Consider the following 20,997-nt stretch of genomic DNA (forward strand, 5'->3'; position numbering starts at 1 on the left):
AGAATTAGCTTCCCACTGTACAGTGGCTGTTTCTCAGCAATACATTATTGTATAGTGCAATAGATTATTGTACAGCACTTCAGAATATATGTGCTAAATTGTTATACCACATTTTCTTGGCATGGAGCTTATATTTAAAGAAATGAGACATGCAATCTTGGTGAGGTTAGTCCAGCCACTTAGCCCTCACCTGGATGAATGAGGATAATGCTTCCTTCTTGGAGGCTATATGAGACTCTTTTCTTGAAACAGTTACAGAACGCTTGAAGTTCTGAGAATAAAGATGCTATTGAGCTATAAGGTGTTTTGCAGCTAGAGAGAAATCAAATGACTGATGATGTACCTGCTGCATGAGGCACCCACTATACAGAAGTTTGGGGTTTGTTCGTTTTTTTCTGTTATAAGGTGAAGATTGTGAAATTGATGTAAATGACTGTGACAGCAACCCATGTCACCATGCTGGAACTTGCATAGACCAGCCTGGTGGTTACACCTGCCATTGTCCACATGGATGGGTTGGTGCGAACTGCGAAATACGTAAGTTTCGTATTTTTCTAAATATTTCTAAAAATGACACATTATAATGGAGAAATTGTATTTGACTCTGAATAAATGCCTGCACAAATACTCTGAATCATGTGTAGGATACCAGAATTCTGTTAAATGCATTTTATTTTAGGCCATAACATTTCAAAAGTGACTATGAATGTTAGAAAATTATTTTTCTGGGCACCCTGCTTTGGAATACATTGGACTAGATTGTCAGAGATTCTATCTCACAGCTAGACACTAGGCAGTTTGTCTTTAACCTCTAAATTGCTTGCCTCTAATTGCATTTATGTTTCTGAGCTTACTTTCATACTTACCTTGAGTAAAGTGTACTTCCATAGCACTCTAAGAACAGTCCTAACAGACGTGTATTGACTTTTGAGCACCTGAGCTTCTAGTGATGTTTCAGCAAAACAATTTTGAACTTACTTACCTAAGGAAACAAGTCCTGTGTAATTGTTCTGTAACATATGTGTGCATGTGTTTACCAGCTTTTCCAGGAATAACTTTTCCAACTGCAGGCTGATTTCCACCAAAACCGTTAGAAAGGCAAAGGTCTCCAAAACAAAGTGTTTCCTAAACATTTACGAATATTTAGAGAGGTTCCACTGCTGGGTCTATTGTTATCTTGCCTGTTAGAATAGAGAAAAGCTTCAGTGTTAATTGCACCCTTATGGAGCAGCAGAGGGTCCATGAGAGGAAGAAAGTATGAAGCGCAACTGTAGAACTTTAATCCAGGAGACAACTTTGTTCACACCTGGGCTGACACAAAAGTTTTATCTTGACAGGTTTATGACCTCCTGTCCCTGTAACTGTTTGCTTTGAAGTCAGTTTCAGTGCTTTCTTTTGAAAGCAAAGACTAGAGGAGCATTGGTAGCTAGTCCAAAGATGGTGGCAGCTCTGACATTGTGTTGTCTCTGTGGATGGCACAAACACTTCCCTTTGAGGTACAGAGCCATTGGAAAGTTGGGAGTGTGATGTTGAGTGCTGTCTGTATGCCATATTGCTCATGCTAAAAGACGTTCAGATGAGCTTTTATTGCCAATGCTGTTGTTAGCAATACCTGAAACATGGATGTCCAAGTCAATGCAATTCTGTCTGCCTTAGTTAATAAGTAGTGGGCTGATGAGAGAGGTGAGTATAGTTGTTGGAGAAAGCAGTAATCATCCTGGAAATATACTTCCTGGAGTACCTCAATGTAGTAACAATCACATTCCTGTTATGTTATGGGATGAATAGATGCCAAAGGGAAACAGATAAGCTTGTGTGCTTTCTGATTTCATATAGCCCATCCGCAGGGCTCCGTGATACTTGTTCTGGAGTTCTCCTTTGGCTGGCATGCTCTAGTTACTAAGAGTTTGGCCGTTTGCACCACAGATACACAGTGTGGTGCATATAAATATATGGAAAAATGAAGTAAGCAGAGCAGATAGTGGAAGTAGATAGTTTTCTACTGTCCAGCTATTCAATTCCTGTTTTCCCCTATGAGGGATGTATGCCCCTAAGCACTATATATGACAGGCAGGTTCAAGCTGTCAACATCTGTGGTTAGTCAATATAAACTTATTTCAGACCTTGTACACTTTTGCAAGTATATGAGAGAGATAGCGGATAAAACTCTGCTTAAACTCTGTTCTTTTGAGCAAGGGGGTTGACTCTGTTTAGTGCTTATTTCTCTACACATAGCATCTGTTTATATAGCTGAACTGCAGTGGCCTTGCCTGCTGCTCAATTTTCTGCTTGTAGTATGCACTTTCAAACTGTGTAAGTTAAAATGATGGGAAGAAGCAACAGCACTTTTTTGTTGTTTTTACTGATTGATTTGTTCTTTTACTGACAACTGTTTGTTGCTTTTACTGACTGATTTGTTCTTTTATCTTGTGACTGCTATGACAGGAAGCAGAGAATTATCTGAGTGTTAACTGGCATTGATAACACTGCAAGGCTGATTCTCAACCAGGAACATTAGACCTTTTCTTTCCATCTCAATATCTGAAGAATAAATAGTATAGTTCACGGGAATTGTTCCTAGTTGAAGAGGCTGAAATTACTGTGTTGGGGTTTTATTTATTCAACAAATCAGGATAGCTAATAGAGTGCATATATGCAATAATATAAGAGATATAAAAAATCTAGAAAATTCTGATTTGGATTGGTCTTGAATGAAAACAGAAAAAAAAACCCCTCTCTGTAGTCACAGAAAGATACATTTTAAAGTACAATTAAGCTTAAAATTGGAAGGCTAACAATAGTTTCTTCAATAAGCTTAACATCTGCAAATGTCACTTTGACACAGCATCAAAGTAAAATGATGTGTTGTTATGGGACACCATGATACTTCACAATAGTCAGATATAAGTGTGGATATCCAGCCTTGCTAACCAATGCAGGGGCGTATACACAAAGCTCTAGAAACTTTCCTAAATCGCTTGGATCTTAACAGGTATACAAAGGATTATGCAAACAGAGAGGGATTGAGTTTTGAAGAAATCACTTTGCAGAAAGGATTTGAAAGCATTTAGATCTGCACATTTTTTCTACATGTGCCCCTGGGAATATCTTTGCACTCACTGACACTTCCCCTAAGCTACGGATTGACCAACTGACGTAAACCCAATTCTATTCATGTCTAGAAGCAATACCCAACTCTTTTATAAATAGGTGCAACACTTCTGATCTCACTGGAGTTGAGTCAATGGTACAGGGGATTTCTGTTCAGTTGTAAAGATTGAGTCTGCTGCAGTTGATCTTTTCATATCTCCTTGTCGTATTTATCATGTTGATTCAGCAATTTGTACATAATGGTTAATAATGTATAGGAAATTAGATTTTACCACTGCATACTGACTTCCTTTGTATTGGACTGTCCCTCTGAATGTTAGAAAATGACATAATGAAGTGAGACTTCAGATTTCTCAAGAGGGAGACAAGTTAGTGTTCAGGAGTCTTTTGAGTAAATCACATTTTATCTTTCATGATTTTCTATTACTAGCCATTAAGGAGGTTGTTAAAACTTAGTCTTTTTTGTAGAACAACTCTCTATTTACTATTTTAATGGTTCCGCATTTTTTTTTCACTAGTGACTACCCTAGCAGGATTTCAGGTTTATCTTGTAAACTGTACTCTTTAATTTTCAAATGCTCTATATACAAGAAACTAGGCAAGATTTATGTTGCCTGGATGAACTGTGATATTTATTATATCATTTTATGGTCCTTGCCAGTGTTAGCAATTCCAGTTAAATAGGATTAAATTGGTCTTAGTTATAAAGAGGATAGTTTTCCTTTCAAAATGAAATGTATTTGCCTAAAAAGTTAATGGAGCATTCACTGTAAAAGTGCTTACAAAATGTCTCCTATGAATTCTCTAATGCCTGCTGATTATTTGCTAATATCATTACCTTTGCCAATTTTGTAATTATTAATGTAGTTACCAAGGTAGGCCAAACCATGTGGTTACTTGAAAACTAACATTATGAAGAATTTCTGGTACAGACTGTGTATATGACATTGAAAACTACTTTTATAATTAATTTTACAAACATTACTATGACATCTGAGAATACTGTGATTTTGAGCTCTCATGTATTATTTCTGACCTTTGGAGTATAAGCTGTTAGTCTTCATATTTTTTTCTGGTGAGGAAGAAAGGAAGACATTTCTCTTACCCTTTTATCATCCAGAGTTGGAAGACACAGAATCTAAATAAGAACTGTCTTACCATATATCTGTGCACAGTAGATCTGAATTTGGCCTAGTCTGACAACTTGACATAAATCACCATGTGTGACGAATGTGCTGCAGAACAGAAATAGAAACCCATCCCAAAACAGAACAGAGCACAGCTATATTCTTTCCCCCACATCCTAACTGAGCATATTGCAGTAACATCACTTTAGAAACATTAAAGCATTGAATGATCAAATCTTTACTGATAGAAGATAACACCAACAAGCAGTCAGTCCTTTAAACTCAGTTCACATTTGTGGGCAAAAAGTCTAAGCAAGCCCAAGCTCAGGGTTGCTCTGGACAATCGTAAACAAATTGTAAACAAAGAGCAACCAGTTCCTCAAACTCTGCCCAGCTGAATCCCACATGTTAAAGCTGCAATCTTTCTCCCTACCTTCCTCTAAAATGTGGTGGTTTTTTTTTTTTTTTTTTTTTTTTGTGGTGTTTTTTTTTTTTTTTTTTTTTTTTTTTTTTTTTTTTTTCTGTTCTTATATGTTCCCATGTATTTCTACCATAGATGGAGATTTTATCCACAGATGCCACTAAACTTGTGATTGCAGCTCAGGTGCTTGAATCAGTTCTCTGCTATCATCAAGCATCCTTGAGAAGTGGCGTCTAAGAATATCTTAGCATTCTCAAAGCACATGCATGATAGGCCTGCTCCCAGACTGTTTGTTACTGAGTAAAGGAAGTTTCTATACCAGTGCAAAGCAAAAGTCCACTTGAAAAAGGACCAGTCACCTGCTAGAAATAACTTTTGCAGTCTGTCAGATTTCTGTAGTCAGAATGATTCAAGCTTGTTCCTGGTTTGAAATAATTTACAAGACCATAGGCTTAAAAGACTGCCAAAAATGAACTCTAGAGGGAAGTACAGGTTAATAGAAATACTCTGACCTATGCTAGAGAAAAACAGATCTGAGGACATAAGCAATTGATAGACAATCTGTTTGGAATTGATAGACATTAATTTGGGCAACAAGAATATTTATAAAGGTCTGGAATACATAAATACAAAAATCCTCTTCCAGATTTGCTTTATTTTAAGGTCTGCTTTGAGACCTCTCAGAGGAATTATGCTTGAGAGAGGATTCCAGTAAGCTCAGAACTCTAGCACTTTATGAGATGCCCTTTTTGTTCCTGAAATGCTGGTTCTGAAGTCTGCAGTCTGGTTGATATAGGCATAACAAAAGCCTGTGCTTCAAATTAAGAACCAAGCATGTTTGATACATATTAAATCCCACATTTTAGTGAAAGGGTTCACCAACCACTAGAACAAACTGCACAGGATTACTGAAAGCTTTTATGTAAAACCTACCTGCCTTTAGACAGCATATAATATATTATAACATAATACAAGACTAACTGCATGACTTTCTATGACTTGGATTATACAGGAGATGAAACTAGCTAGGTGTTTCTATGAGATATTAAAAATTTGTGAAAAAAGATGGGTGAAGGATCAGATAGTGCTATTCAAATTTGTTCCATGGTGACATATCCATAACAGAGCCTGGGAAGGTTCAAATTACATATCCCCCTAGCTTCAAAAGTCTCCACAGAAATATCATAAATATCATAAAATATATGAATATCATAAAAGAATTCTATTCAGCAGGAAAGATATAAATTGCTAATTAATGATAACCTTTTATTTCTGATCAGCAGATCTGCAGTGGAAGTCCGGGCATATGGCAGAGAGTCTAACAAATATGCCTCGTCACTCCCTCTACATCATAATTGGGGCTCTTTGTGTGGCGTTTGTCCTGATGCTGATCATTCTGATTGTGGGAATATGTCGTATCAGCCGCATTGAATATCAAGGCTCTTCCAGACCAGCCTATGAAGAATTTTACAACTGTAGAAGCATTGACAGTGAATTCAGTAGTGCAATTGCTTCTATCCGACATGCCAGGTTTGTTCTGGGGATGGTAATCTAAAGGAAATCTGTTACACTATGTAATTTCAGTCCATGCACAGTGCATTTAACTGCTATTGGCAGGGAATGAGCTTCTACACTGTGAAAAGACAGGACCGCTATCTTTTGAGGCATTGCTCATTGCATTTTTTTCATCCCTATTCAGTTCTCATCTGACGTGTGATAATCCAGCATAACTCCTGAAAAACAGAGGGAGTTATTCTGAATTTATTTGGTGTAATTGGTGAAGAGAGACAGATACAGAGTTCTTAGCCTGTAAGACCTGTCTGTGTTGTAAATACTCCTTAACTGATACACATAAGTAATCTGACTACATTGCAAAGGCATATTGATTTTTGTGGCTAATTTACCATATTATTTAGTAAGACTTCGAATCCTCATTTTTGTGCACCTGTTAGCATTAAAATTTCTTACTTGCTTTCCTAGAAATGGAACACTTGCAAGCCAAGTCATTGGGTGTCAGAATAATACAAAGTAGGTCTGAAAGGGATTCAAGAGCTCAAGCATAGCTATTGCACTGATATAGCATTAATTATACCTAGATTCCTGCCAACAACTGTGTTTAAAAACCTTCAAAAGAGTTGAATAAAGTTAGAAATGGCTTTTCTAAAATCCAACCTGAATTTTCTTTTCTGTGAATTAAGCTGCTTCTTTCTTACTGTTTTTCAGGTTGTCACAAAGAATAATCTATCACTGTTCCCTTTATAGTAATTACGTACAACAGGTGTCATATCTGACCCTCCCTTTTTTATAATAAAAACAAGCAAAGCAGAACAACCTCCTTCTTCTCTACCCTAAACTAACGCATTCTTCCAATATCTTCTTCTGGATCATAGAACCACAGAATCATAGAATGGTTTGGGTTGGAAAGGACCTTAAGGTCATCTAGTTCCAACACCCTTGCCATGAGCAGGGGCGCCTCACACTAGACAGCCTCACCCAAGGCTCTGTCCAACCTGGCCTTGAACACTGCCAGGGATATCATATCAGCTTCTTTATTGTCTCCCTGGGACACGCTCTCTTTTTCTTTTTGAAGGGTGGTTCCTAAAGCTGGAAATAGTTCTCCAGCTGTTCTTCACCTGTATCAAATTTTTTTTTTTTTTTTAATTTTTTTTTTTTTTTTTATTTTTTTTGTATTACACCAGCAACTGATGACTCAGTTTTGTGACCTGTTAGACCTTTTCCTCATCCCAAGATCCTCTATGCCATTGTGCTTCCTAGCCAATATTGTTTATTCTGTATTTGACATCTCTCTTAATAGGATAGAACTTTCCTTTTTGTTATTTCTTTTTCCCATATCTTAAATTTGTCAAGATCGCTTCAAATTCCAACAAGAGGGTTCATGTATGCTACCATTAAAATAATTTGAAAGAATGGAGGAAGACACATTCCTGTGCATTGACATGGAAAAATGCATGCATTTTGGTTGGTGATTGCTAGTAATTAATTTTCTGAATGCTCCAGTTCTGTTTTAGTTTAAATAGGTTAATTTGTGCCACTGTTGAAGTCATCAAAGTTATATGAAATGGATGAGTTCCCACAGACTCAGTTAATCATGTTGCAACTTTGAGCTGTATCTCTTTAAACTATTTTGACTAGATTTGCAATAAAACATCTGTTTATTGTCAAAATATATTAGTAAATATTTTAAAAAGAAAGGTGTGTATAGTTGATTTAACATAGCAATAAAATCAGTGTTCTTTTAAGCCCTCCCTTGAATTCTCCTTTGCCCTCTTATCATTACATTTCTTCCAGAAGGAGCTCAGCATCTCCACACCATACACACCCTGAGAACTCCTTTTGCCTTTATTAGTGTACTGAGAGAGGAGGGTGTTGCTTTATGGCCTATGAAAAGCTTTATAGTTTTTTATTATTTGGCCTTCTGAATGTCTACTACGTATCTCCAAGGGTGGAGAGCAAGGTGCGAAATTATAGTGTTCAAATTAGACATCTCCCTCCTACTACTGCAGCAGTGATGAATGTGTCAATCCTGCTCAGTTACTACTCACTGAAGTGGTACTTTGCATTTCCTCAGGGACTGGAACTGGTCTCCTGAGGATCAGTGTTGAACACCTGGGTTTTCTTAATTATTTCTTAAAGCAAATTAGGCAGCTTTCTACCCAAGGGTACCAAGTAAAAGCATACAAGCAAGGCAGGATCTTCTTAATCTGAGCTTCCCCTGGCTTTTACACTTTCATTGGCAGATAATAGAAATGGTAAAAGATTTCCTGTATAAATCCTTTCAAATCTTGGAATCTGGGCTAGTTGAGGCCTTTATCATTACCGTCTGGATTATTCTGAATTAATCTCTGTTTATTACTGAAGGCAGAATTTAGAAAAGCATATTTTCATCAGCATTAACTTAACATTTTGAAGATGTTCTTAGAATGGAATAGATTCATGATGATTTTTCAGATCCATACTACTCACTAAAAATTACATTATTGGATCCAGTCAGTAAAGGGTTTCCATATCTCGGGAAAGGTGTTTCTACTTAATGTAAATGAACAGAAACGTTTTCATTCCAAATAATTCCCTGTGCCTCTCAGAGAATGGATGCCTTATAAAATCCAAGATAGAGCTGCCAAGTCAGATAATTCACAGAGTTTTACTGTTAAGATTATTGTGTTTATTTTGATTTCAGAAGGATATAAAACACTGCTTTGGTCATTTTAATCCGGGAAAGAGAGCACAACTTTTATAGTTATTTTTTGAGTAAACTCTTACATCTGCATATAAAAAATACTAAGATCTTAACTTTTAGAATTTCTGTATCTAAAAGGCATGCTTTCAAATAATAGATTCTTGGTATTTTCTGAAAATCATTTCCTTTCCCAGTTAGATACCCAAATTTATTAGTAATTTTGGAAAATGGAGGCCTAAGTAATAGTGAGGAGACTATTTTCTTTAAATGTAAGTTTTCTGTTAAAGTCAGTAGGTGTCCAGGGAGTGTGGAAGCCTGTTGCATGTCCAGTGAATTATGTTCAAATTACTTGTTCATGTTTCTCAGCAGGCCTTTTTCTTAATAATTTTTTATAATTTGACTTTACTAGTCAAGGTACTTGCTGTGAGAGAAAATGGATATGCTCAAGGATCATCAACAATAAATGTCTACTTCTAGACAATGTTCTTAGGATTAGCAGTTTAGAACTAAATAGTTTTTTAACCAGGTGAATCACAGGTCTCTTTAGTATTCATTATGCAGACAGTAAATAAGTACTCCTTTTAAATCCACTGTGCAGGCCCGAAGGGTTTACTCACACTTGCAAACCCCTGTAGCTACAGGTGAGGGATGAAACGGCCGGTAATAAGGTGCACTGGAAGCCGCAGACCCAAGCCTGCATGCAGGCGGTTCAGGACATTGGTCACTCGAGACTGACCCAGGGGATGACAGTCTTGTTTGGAAACATCCTGAATGACCAAGCAGCCTTTTTTTCAAGGACAGCACTGCCTGCTCCATATGGAGAGAGGCCTAGAAAAGGTGGCCTAACAACAGCTCATCTTCCCCTCCACCTGATTGGCTAGCCATGGCCAACAGGCATCTTCTGTTGAGGTCGATCAAAGACAAAGACTGATTTGCCTATCCCACACTGGCCTTTTTAGTCATCAGTGTGCCTGTAGTAATTGTAGGTAAAGCCCTTCCCAAATCTTCTTTGTGAAGTCAAGCCGCCATCATCATCATCGTTCCTTTTATGTTAAAGCCTATACATTTTAAAGCCAGCAGAGCACACTGTAGTGAAATAGTTGACCACTGGCTACTGCAGTCATGACTTCGTTGAATTGGTACCAGGATCTGCTGTTGAAACTGGATTGTTCACTTTAGAAATGCATCCACATTGAGTTCACAAAATATTTGGTTACAGGGAACTGTACTTCTATAAACATTTCGTGTGTTTAGATAGTGTTAGCAGTAAACTTCATGCACTACTGACAGTGTAGTTTCTTTAATTTTTATTTTCATGTGCTGGCTCTTGATCTGTCTGCGTGTGGCTTGGAGTCTGGTTCATCAGGCTCTGATTTTTGTCATAACAAGTTAAGGTTCTTTTCACTGCACATTGTCCATGTTCCTGTGTTCAAATCGGCTGTGTTAGACTGCAGTGTCCTGAGCTTCCTGAATCTGATAAGCTACAGCACATGCTTGATTCTTACCATTATCTGACAGAGATTTCAGTGATGAGTTTCAGTCTGCTACCTCTTTATGAAAGTATGATCACATGCATAGTACTCTGCTTATATACATCCTCTGCCAGAGTCTCAACTTTGTGAGAACTCTAGCATCATAGTTCAGTTATAATAAGGAACTGAAAATACCACTTGTGCACATGGCCTTTTCTCTGAATAATGAAGAGGAAATTAATATTCTCAATCTCCTCCTGTGGAGGCTTTAAAAGAAAAAAATAATAAAAGAAAATTCTGGTCTCTCTTGTTTAAACATTTTTTTGTGGGCTCCTTTTACTAGTTGCTGTTTTTGAACAGAGTAGCAATACGTGGTTACTTTCTTTTGCTTCTGGGCAAACTCTGAAACTGCAGCCTAACCCACAGAACTTGGAGGATACCATTTCCTTAGGGTTCAGCCATCCAATGTTCTTTAAAGTCTTCTATGCAAATGGAATTGTTGAGATTAATGACTCTTTATGGTTACCCATCTTTTGAAATGTCCTTCTAAGGAAGTGGAGGGGCAACCCTCAGTCACAGAACCCTCAGTCCCTCTTTGTCAGGTTACACGTCACTCTTATTTGGTGTTTCATTGCAAAATATACTTTCTAATTCTCATTGTAATTTACTTCATTTGTGATGATCCCTATGCCACTGGTAAGTTCACACTGGAAAACTGTCATCACTCATGAATGAACACATCAATGCTAAATGTAGAGGCTGTACAACTTCCCTAGACCTACTGATACAGTCTGTTTAGTGATCTAAGCAGATAATTTTTCATCAACCATAGTATGGCATTAAAGCTAATGTTAAACGGACTATCCATCATGTCCTTCCAGTCTTTTTCCAGACGTGGTGCTTCCCAGGACTGTATGCTCTTTATTAGGTGAATAATCTGTATTTGGTTGCATTGAAGAAATCTTTATTCATTTGTTTGTTCTTTTGTTGTAAGCAGCTTATTAATTGATCCAGTACACTCTGTAGCAGGGCCCTGCATCTTTTCACTATTTATTACCCCTTGAATTGTTGTGTCTTGCAGATTGTATTGGTAATTGTTTTATGTTTTCTTTTCTGTCATCAATTAAATGATAAAATAGCATCCTTGTGCAATCCTACCAGATACACGCCCATTGAACTAAGACTCCCCATTTAACAATTCTGTTTCCAGACCTCTGAGGTTTGTGTTAACTCTGTTTACTGTTACGAGCAGGGAATGGCTTCTGAACTGCTTGATCAAAGCAATGTGGTCTACCAGCTAGATGGCTCAACCAGGCCACAAACAACTAGCACATGTGCTGTGGTCTTTTCTCAGCATTTTCTAATCAGGGCCACATGTCAACCCTGACCTACACAAGAGTAGGGATTTTGTACTGCTTCGCTGTGTGCAACAAGCCATGTGTTCTCTCCCTGTCAGAAATGAGGAAATTTTACTTAAATCACTGGAGAATATTCACCATCATTTGTATTTATGCAATGCTCTATTTTCTTTAAACCCTTGAGAATGATGGAAAAAAAGGGTGATTCAGAATTCATTACTGCCTCTGATTTAGTAAGATACCATAATTTAATTCCTTCATTCAATTCTTGGAATTTTATCTCATTTAAAGAAAACCAGGTTTATCCATCATGACGCTGATGAGCAAACATGGCCTGTCTGTATTTATTAAAGAGAAATGTAGAAGAAAGCAGACATCCTATCATGGAAATGTATCTAGTGTGGCTTTACTGACAGCTGAAGTATTTTGAAAAACGAAATTTCCACCATATTGATTATAATTCTTCCAGCTATTTTAGTTTTGTCAGCAATTCTAGATCACTGAAAAAGCCAAGAAATAAATTGAAAGAGTCAGGAAGTTGCATAAGAAACTTGGAAGAAAATCAAGGTAATTTTGGTTTGGTCTAAATATCCTTAAAATCTAAATTTCTGAATCTCATCTTCCATTGTGCACAACTTTAATATAGACTTAATATGGTACATAAGAAGGGGATATGGTACATAAAGAGTGGATGACTACATAAATATTTCTGTTTCTGTGTTAATATTTTCTCTGCATCAGGTTCATAAGGAAAGCAGACTTGACTATTTTTACCTTATTTTCATGTGATCCTTTTTGTTATTTAAAAGCTCCTGTAATTGTAGTCAGAACGCTTTAGTAATTTTTCCACTTCCAAGTTGCATTTTTAGCACTATTTTTGTATCTTAAAAAATTATCAGAAGAGTGATAAGACCGTCTATGCCATGTGAAAGCACCTGAAGGAATTCCAGATATACCAGTACTGCAGCTACAATCATACAGCTGCAGTGGTTCTCTGCATGGGCAGATACAGCCTGGTTGCTAGCAGTGATGGTTGCCCAGGAGAAGCATGCTGCTGATGTGATTCTGTTGCTTGTGAACCTTTACTAAACTGATATGTTTATATGGCATTGCAGTATCCTAACTACCATTAACTTTGCCAATGCTGCATAGTGCAGCGTGTTGATAATATAAATATGTTTTTCAAGCAATGTCAGGTAAGCAAAGACTTAAATTTTTGCTCTAGCTTCTAACTCAATTCAGTGCACAGATATTGCATTTCCAGATGCAAACACCACATAGCTGTCCATTATTTACTTTATGTAAATATGTATGACCTGACCTTAATATTGGCTGTTAGAGCAGGCTTTAAAATAAAATTCTGGGCTTCCTGAAACTGTATCAGTTTCACTCTTGCCTTCCACAGTCTTCCCATATTCTGATACTGCTGAACCCCACAGCAGAATTCCTGTAGCCTTTGATATGGAATCTGTTTCTTTTTTGCAAGAAGGTTTTTTATTTTTTTTCGATTTGACACATATATTTAAAAAGTGACAGTTCAGATATTCAAATCTCTGTACTTCTGGCATGTTGCAATACAATTTAGAATTTATTTATGCTCTCTGATAAACTGCATGCCATAACACAGTGGGTTGTTGTCATTAACTCATTCATACTTCTGTTTGTCACCAAAAGCTTTCTTTTGTTTCCAGGTTTGGCAAGAAATCCCGACCTGCAATGTATGATGCAACCCCCATTGCTTATGAAGATTACAGCCCAGATGACAAACCTTTGGTTACACTGATTAAGACAAAAGATTTGTAATCTAGTGTATCTTTTTTGGATTATTTTTCAAAAGGATGGGCTACTAACCTAATTTAAATATTTTTAAGAAGAAAGCATAAGTAATTTAAACCATTAGATGCTTCAGAATTTTCTGTAGAATATTTAAGAACCAATTTTCTGCAGCTTTTAGTTTGGAAAAATATTTTAAAAAAGAAGTTGTGAACTTCATGAATTACATTTTAATGTACCTTGAGCTTTATAAACTATAAGCTTATGATAGTGTGTGCTTTTTTCTTGGTAGACACTATTACTAAACCCAGATGAGTTTCTTGTGGTTGTTACAGAACAGAAACCAGTAATTAATGAGGAGTTCTTTATGACATGTCAGTGCCAGCTTTCTCAGTAGAGGTAGGAAAAATGTGAAGCATAATATGATATATAATATATCCATTACTTAAAAAAGTCTAAAATGTTTGTGTTGTGAAAAACAAAATAGTAAAAATTATTATTCCTAATCTGAATAAATTAGCTTTTGCCTTATTCCATGCATGGATAGATACCCTGTTCCTCCATTATTTCCTGAAAGTTGCTGAAACATACTCTTCAGTTGATGTTTGACATTTTTGTAATAGTATTCAGGCTAGGCCTTGTATAATAATTAAAGTGCCTCTTGAGGCAAAGTAAGGGTATGATCCTTTAAACATTGGAATCAATGAGAGAACTTCCATTGACTTCAGTGGGCATGGGATTGGATCCTACAATTGGACTGAATCTATATTTTTCTTTAAAAGTTAAAGTTTTTTATATTGTGAGTAAAATAATCATATGGTTTGAATTGTTTGTTTCCTAAAGGTTGTTGATGTACAGTATTGTTTCATGAAATGTTGTGTATTTCTCATAGTGCTTCTTATTTAGGATCAGTATGGGGGGTTTGTGGCTGTAATTGATGGCTTCTGGGCTTCTTAAAATTCTTGCTTATTTCAGAAAATATTGAATAAATGTTATCAAGTGAAGATTGTTTCTTTGGTTTTCTTCATTTGAAAGTGCAGTGTTATGTATAAATTTGAAAGGACATGAGCATATAATGTACTATAAATAATGCCGAAAGAAGATATTCCAGCTGTTAATTTGAAAAGGAAAAAAATGGGCTTTATATCAAGGTAATCTCTCAGAAGTGAGACAAATACAGAACCAGAGTAAAGAGGCAGTCCAGGCCATATGCACTACAACCTGTTCCCTGAGTGGATCTGACTGCAAATCTGGGCTCTAAGTTATAGCAAGAGTGACATTTTGTCACAGAGCAACCTGTTTATGTGAGTAGGCTTGATCTGACTTTGTGTTTCAAAGCAGCCTGCTACCAGGGAAGCCAAGGCTGCGTAGTATGGAGGGAAATAATACTGTAGCTACCTACAAATCCTGCTGCATGGTGCTGTACTGCATCCAGTTAGTACTGTTATGTTACAGGCTGATAAGCACTGAAAGGCCAAGCTCTGGTTGGCCTCTTAATCTTAGGAAATCTTGGAATGTATCCAAAATGTTCATATTTCACATAAATAACATTACCAGACAGAAAAAAAGGCGTCACCAGGAACTCTGATCATCTCTGTGTGAGGATAGCAGTTGTGTCAGGCAACCATTCCCTTTCCTTGCAACTGCTGACATCTCCAGGCCCCAGATCAGCCACTAAAGACAAACGTAATTAAAAATTGTAAAGATAAAAAAGCTGCCACTGGTTTTAATTCGTGTTTAGGTGAGCAGAGTACATCTGGTGCGTTACTTTTAATTTTGAACTTCATTATTATTTCAGCTTCTGGTTGCAGTCATAGTAATTGAATCTTGCATAATTAGTGCTGAAAAGAGGCAGACAAATTATTGCAAATCAAGCTGTTAGAGTTGCTAAAATGTAATTTTTATTGTGAGGTTACGTTCTAGCTCACCACCAAAAACCAAAAAATAAAGTAAATGCAGCAGATATGGGCCAACTTTGAAATGTAAAGGAAAACAAATGGAAATATATTTCAGTAGAACTGTTAACTGTTAAAGTGAAGCTCAGAGGATTGTCTTACTGTTTGGAATGTCTGGATGGTGGATATGCAGGTTAGTAACACTGTGTCATGTTTGAATTATGGAAATGCCAAATGCATCTCAGTAATCCAGAATACCTTTCCTAACATCCTGTATCTGCTATAATGAGCTTTCGATGATGTTGGCCCACAATAATAATTACTAGTAAGAGACCTAAAGGAACAAAATTAGAGCCTCTCATTTATTCTTCAAGCACTGTTTTCTGTCATAAAGGTTGTGCATTTGCACGTGGTGGCTGTCAGACTAGCTTTTTTCTTGGTACAGTTTGCTGCTGCTGCTTTATGCTAGGTACAGAAACTTTTGTTTATGGTGACTTCTAGGAATGTTTTAAGAACCCCTTGGAAAGAAGGGTCAAGAACAAGCTATACGCTATGCCATTTTTGTAACTTCTGTGGGAAAAAGGCAGACACAGTGTTGTTATAATAAAGCTGTTAATCAGATAGAAATGAAAGACTAATTCTGCAAGGTTTTTTGATTTTTCAGCTGTAAAATATTGGTTTATTTTTGAAGAACTTGAAATCTATACAAAGTAGGGAAAGAAGCAACTCCGTTGTTCTAGGGAACACACATATTCATAGTCCATATTTTACAAGACAGTTGTTGCAATGAACTGTAGCCCTTCTCCATACAAATCAAACCTTGGTAGTCATTCTTGACCATTCTATATTTCTCCCAAGTGACTGACCTGAAAGATAAGTAATTTGTGAGGAGCTATTTTCCTGTCAGCTTGCAGCCTCTAGCTTCTGTAAATCATCCTAGGCTTCCTGTGAATTGTGCTTTGAAAATTACTTGTGCTTCAAAAATTACTTGTGCTTCTTCCAATTTATTTTATTGAACTCTGGTGGCATGTTATGCATGCACTATGCCTGAATCTGTGTGCTTCTGAGACATTTGTGAGGCACTGCACTGACTGCCAGATGGAGCAGCCCTCAGACCTGGGGGAAACAAACCCATCCTGAGTTTTTAGCCCAGCTCTGAAGCAGCTAGAACAAGTTGATTGCTGTCTTTATATTCCAGATCACGTCCTTCTGAGGGTATACAGACATGTGGACAAACTACACTGGATATTCCATATCCTTTTGCCAAACCCAAGAAGGTTTTTTCTGTATAGGGTGCAAATATAGATGTATAGCAAATATCACCTGCTGTTAATCTATTCCACATTCATTTTTTTGTTCTGTAAATCATCCAGGTTCAGAAAGAGGTGACTGTATGTGCTTTTCGCCCCTGAAATGGGTTAACAGTCTCCAGCTCCTCCTGCAGATGAGGGCAAGTCTCTGGGCTTGTCATTAACCTCCAGTACTTGGGCACGCTCCAGGTTTGGTTCTTTTTTCTTCCTCTTCTCTCTGGAAGAGAGAACATCCCTGAGTGGTTTTCCCCCAGCAGCATGGACGTCTATTCTTGCATGCTTCTTAGGGTGGTGTGAAACTTGTGGTTACAGCTCAGAGTTGTGATACATGTGCTAACAGGAAAATGTTATGATTTACATGGATTCTGATGTACTGAGCTCAAAATTATGAAGACAGTGATCCTGTCCCTGTGTTTGCGCTAATTGCAGTATGATAAACACAAGGCCCAAAGTAAGAGTTGAGCACAACAACTAGGAAACACATGCTGAGTAAAACCATACAAATTATTCCCACTAAAACTCACAGATATAATGCTATGTTTAGCTGAGAAAAATTACGCTATTGCCCCAGCTTTGGCCTCTCTTTGCATCTTGTCTCTATGGAGGTGCTTTTGGAATTAGCATGCTCCCTGTGTGGGCTCCAGAAGGGACACATATCTGAACCTTTGGGTGAGAAGCCTTGGTCCCCCACCAGGACCAGGTTTCACTAACAGACCTTGCACTTTGGAAGAAGCTGGCTCTTGATCCTCCCTAACTCCAACACACTTGATCTTTTTGCAAATACATGACGAAAAATTATGTCGTTGAGGGGTGCAGGTAGCTTGTGAAGGAGACAAGTTTTCCTGCCAGAGATGAAGGCTTGTGTCCCGTTATGGGGGTTCATTCTATGAGTAGTTGCAACGAAACCTGAGGCAGCCTCCGCTATGAATAACCCTGCGTGCTGTCAATCAAGGCTGGGCAACACCCTTCACCAGAAACATTGGTCTGATTTTGTTGTTGCTCCCTCCACTGCCAAAGTAGTTAACTGCTCACTGGTGTGAGGGAAATGAGAACAGAAAAGTGATTTAAGCTCAGTAAAGTGCATCTTCAAGTGGCAGAATTCTTTATGAGGTTAATCCCTTTGAAAACAATGGGAGTTTGAAGGTGATAATTGAGGTATTTGGGGGGAAACTGGTTTGGTGTCTGTCTGCATCTAAAAATGTAAAACATCTGACCATAGGTGTATAGCGCTACAGTAAACATTGCTTACTTCAGTGAAGTCTCATGTGGTGAAACTTTAATCACAGCATTGATATTTTCATCCTATCTCAGCTTCATTTCTGGTTTGGCTTTTCTCCAGCAAGGCTTTGTTGAGAAATGCCTGAGCAGTTATGACATTTCTGAAGATGTATAGTTTCTCTTTTGATAGCAATAGACACCTGATGAGGAATAAATTCAACAGCTCTGAATATTATTCTCTGTGTGGATGGCTAAAAGGAATTAATCAGCCCCTCCTCACTTGTGTTGCCAGAGTTATGCCTTCAGGGAACACCTTTTACCCTTATGTGGCTAAATCCCTCTGTGTCCAAAATTTTCCGAGATTTCCTTCTCATTTTGCCCACAACTGCTCAGATTTTGCAGAGCATACCAGCAAACTATCAGTCAGAGCCATGCCCTATCCTTACAGCTGAGCAAACAAAACCCATCCTCCCTTTGTGTGCCTCCAGCCCAGTTTCTGTGTGAGCTGTTTGCTGCTTGACCAGCTTTGGGAACCTCTTCTTCTTTTCCTAGTGCCATGTTTCTAAGGTTCATGTGTTGCTCAGTACTGGCTGGGCTGAGATTGCTATGTTACTCTGTTCTCCTATTCCTGACCTCAGAAGGGGTGTGAAAATATAGGCCCTCCTTGGACTCCTTTCTGTTTGGACATGGAAGGCAGATGAAAACCAGTTTAACTCAGAGGAGGCTTTAATCTCTCAAGCCATTTCCTGCTAAAACAATGAGTGTTGAGTATTATTTTCCTAACATAAGAAATGGGAATGTCAGGGCAGTCCAATGTGTGCCCAAACCCTTTCTTCAAACCTGTTGGCTACTAAAAGAGAGATTTACTGGATTATGGTCTTCAATCACCTTTTGCTTTATAAAAAAAAAGTGCTTTGTTTGGGCAATTGTTTGTTTGTTTAAAATATAATTTATCTGTTGGACCCTATTACCCCTGTGAAATGCTCTGTACAAGCAGTTGAGCAGTGAGAGAACGGCAAACGACTTAATCGGTGCCGAATGAGAGAGATGGAGCTGGTCTGCTTTATCTCTTCTTTGTAAGGTTGTCCTCCTTTCCCTGAGACTTTGGCTAAGCATCTGCCAAAATACTGTAGTTGTGTGGGGTCAGCAGGGATGGCATAAGGCAAATTTAACTCTGTGCCGCCTTTATGTCCATCTTAAACATCTCATCAGGGAGATGGGACCAGCCCAAGTCTGACATCAGAACAACTGGAATACTGCTACCACCTGAAACAGCTGGGGATAGTTACAAATATGGGCAGAGTGCAATGTGCTCCTAGCCCCCACCAGCTCTTTCTCTGTCTAACATGCTGGTCACTAGACAGGCCTTTCTCAGAAATTTTTTTGTACTTCTTGACTCTTTCCTTTCTGCTTGCACTAGAGATAATCCCTCTTGTGCAACTTCTGTGCTGCAGAGCACTCTCTGTGGGACCCATCATCTTTTCCCCCCTCATATTTTGGAATAGCTCCAATTAGGTGAAGGTGATTCCTTCTGAGGGAAGGTGGGTCAACCAGTGAAAACAAACAGAACTTCAGAGTGGTTATGCCACATCCATACTTATCTGGGCTCGGCTGGCTTCATTCCTTCTACAGTACAAAATGGATAACAAAAATGACCTCTCTGAAAAAGTCAGATTTCTCTGTTATTATGAATTCCAATTTCAAATCTTCCTTTTATGATAAGATGATTATGGTAAATAAGCTTCCCCTTTAGCAAAGAATAAATCGTCAAATAGGCTTTGTTTGGTGAGATCTTTGGCAAAGGAATGTAAATAAATAAGCTAACTGAATAAACTTCTTTATCTGATGTGCTGAGCAGAAAAGGCAGCAAAGTTAATCATTTAGGAAAATAAGCTGGTCTGCTGTGCTTTCTTCAATAAAACAGGCCAGGAAGAGTCTAAGAGAAACAATCTGCTCTAGTTTGCTGACCCTGAACTTTTTGCTGTCCCACAAACCAGGAGGGATCATGTTTATTACTCTGGAAGCAATGTAATCTTCTCAAGGAAATGTCCTTCAGTCTAGATTTTTGATCTGTTTCTTTTCCTGTGGACTTGTCTACTTCTCTTCAGAGGTAGCTCCTTGCAACATAACAGAGATCTCTTACAAAGCTATCTGTGACTTCTTTTCTACCTCCTGGAAGTAGTATACACATGGACAACAACCTGAATTTGCAGTGTCTTAAACTTTGGACTCCATGTTTCAATATGATCAAGTTCACGTGTGTATCCATGTGATCATACATGGATATCAGTCCACCTTTGCTCAAAGAAATCAGAATGTGACTGTCCTGATCTTCACCATAGGTTTTTATTGACATACGTGGATTTTAAGTAATCTGACATTAATCTGCCTGGAATATGAGCCTATAAACCAGGTACAAGTTGTACAAGTTGTACAAGTTAACAAAAATGTGTGTAGCTGCTGTGGAAAGAGAAAATAGCTTAATGCAATTTAGATAATTTTTGGCATGTAGCAACAGCAATTACAATTAGTTTATCAGCAGACTTAGTTCTTGCCTCCATTTGTAGTGGCTTGAGGCATGATCACTGCTGTAATGTATGCTACTAACCTTTACTTTTTTTCTTTGCTTTTGCTGTATCTTTTGCCTTGCCACTCCAGGGCATTAGCATCTTATGGAGGAATTTAGCCTTTGGCATCATAGATGTAGACATGCAAATAAAAAAAATGAAAATCGGTCAGTGAAGAGTTCTCAGTTGTGAATCTCTTTGGCAAGCCAGACGAGGATGAACTTACAACACTCTTGACTCACCATTCTCTGTAAGTCCTTGATCATTAAATCTCTTCTTCCTCCCTTCCCATAAATGCACTGGTAGATGAAAGACTGCATTGGTCTTGCATCAGGACAGCAATATTTCAGCACGACATTGCTCAATCAGGAATGTAGTGTTTAGCACCTAAATGATGCATTATTAAAGACTAGTCTGTACTCTATGCAACTGCCCTTGCTTGTCCTCAAGCCATGTAAGCCAAATGGCTTCCTATTGTTTCCTTATTTCAGAGTGTCAGTTTTGGCATAGTTGCATTTTTTCCCCTTTTGGAGTGCTTGGCATGCAA

The 20,997-nt window shown here is 37.9% G+C and overlaps 1 protein-coding gene across 1 annotated transcript in view; it reads left to right on the plus strand.

Annotated features, from left to right (window-relative positions):
- Positions 1-13,490, plus strand: part of DNER (delta/notch like EGF repeat containing) — a gene marked incomplete at both ends in the record, with an annotated part of 127,974 nt that extends 114,484 nt beyond the window's left edge. Inside the window, 3 exons of the mRNA XM_080623440.1 lie at positions 406-537; positions 5,943-6,189; positions 13,379-13,490. Of these exons, the coding sequence (XP_080479566.1) occupies positions 406-537; positions 5,943-6,189; positions 13,379-13,490 (491 nt within the window). The remainder of the gene's footprint in view (positions 1-405; positions 538-5,942; positions 6,190-13,378) is intronic.
- Between the last annotated feature and the right edge of the window lie 7,507 nt (positions 13,491-20,997).

Source organism: Psittacula echo (assembly GCF_963264785.1).
Source record: "Psittacula echo genome assembly, chromosome: 7".
In the NCBI taxonomy this organism is placed as follows: domain Eukaryota; kingdom Metazoa; phylum Chordata; class Aves; order Psittaciformes; family Psittacidae; genus Psittacula; species Psittacula echo.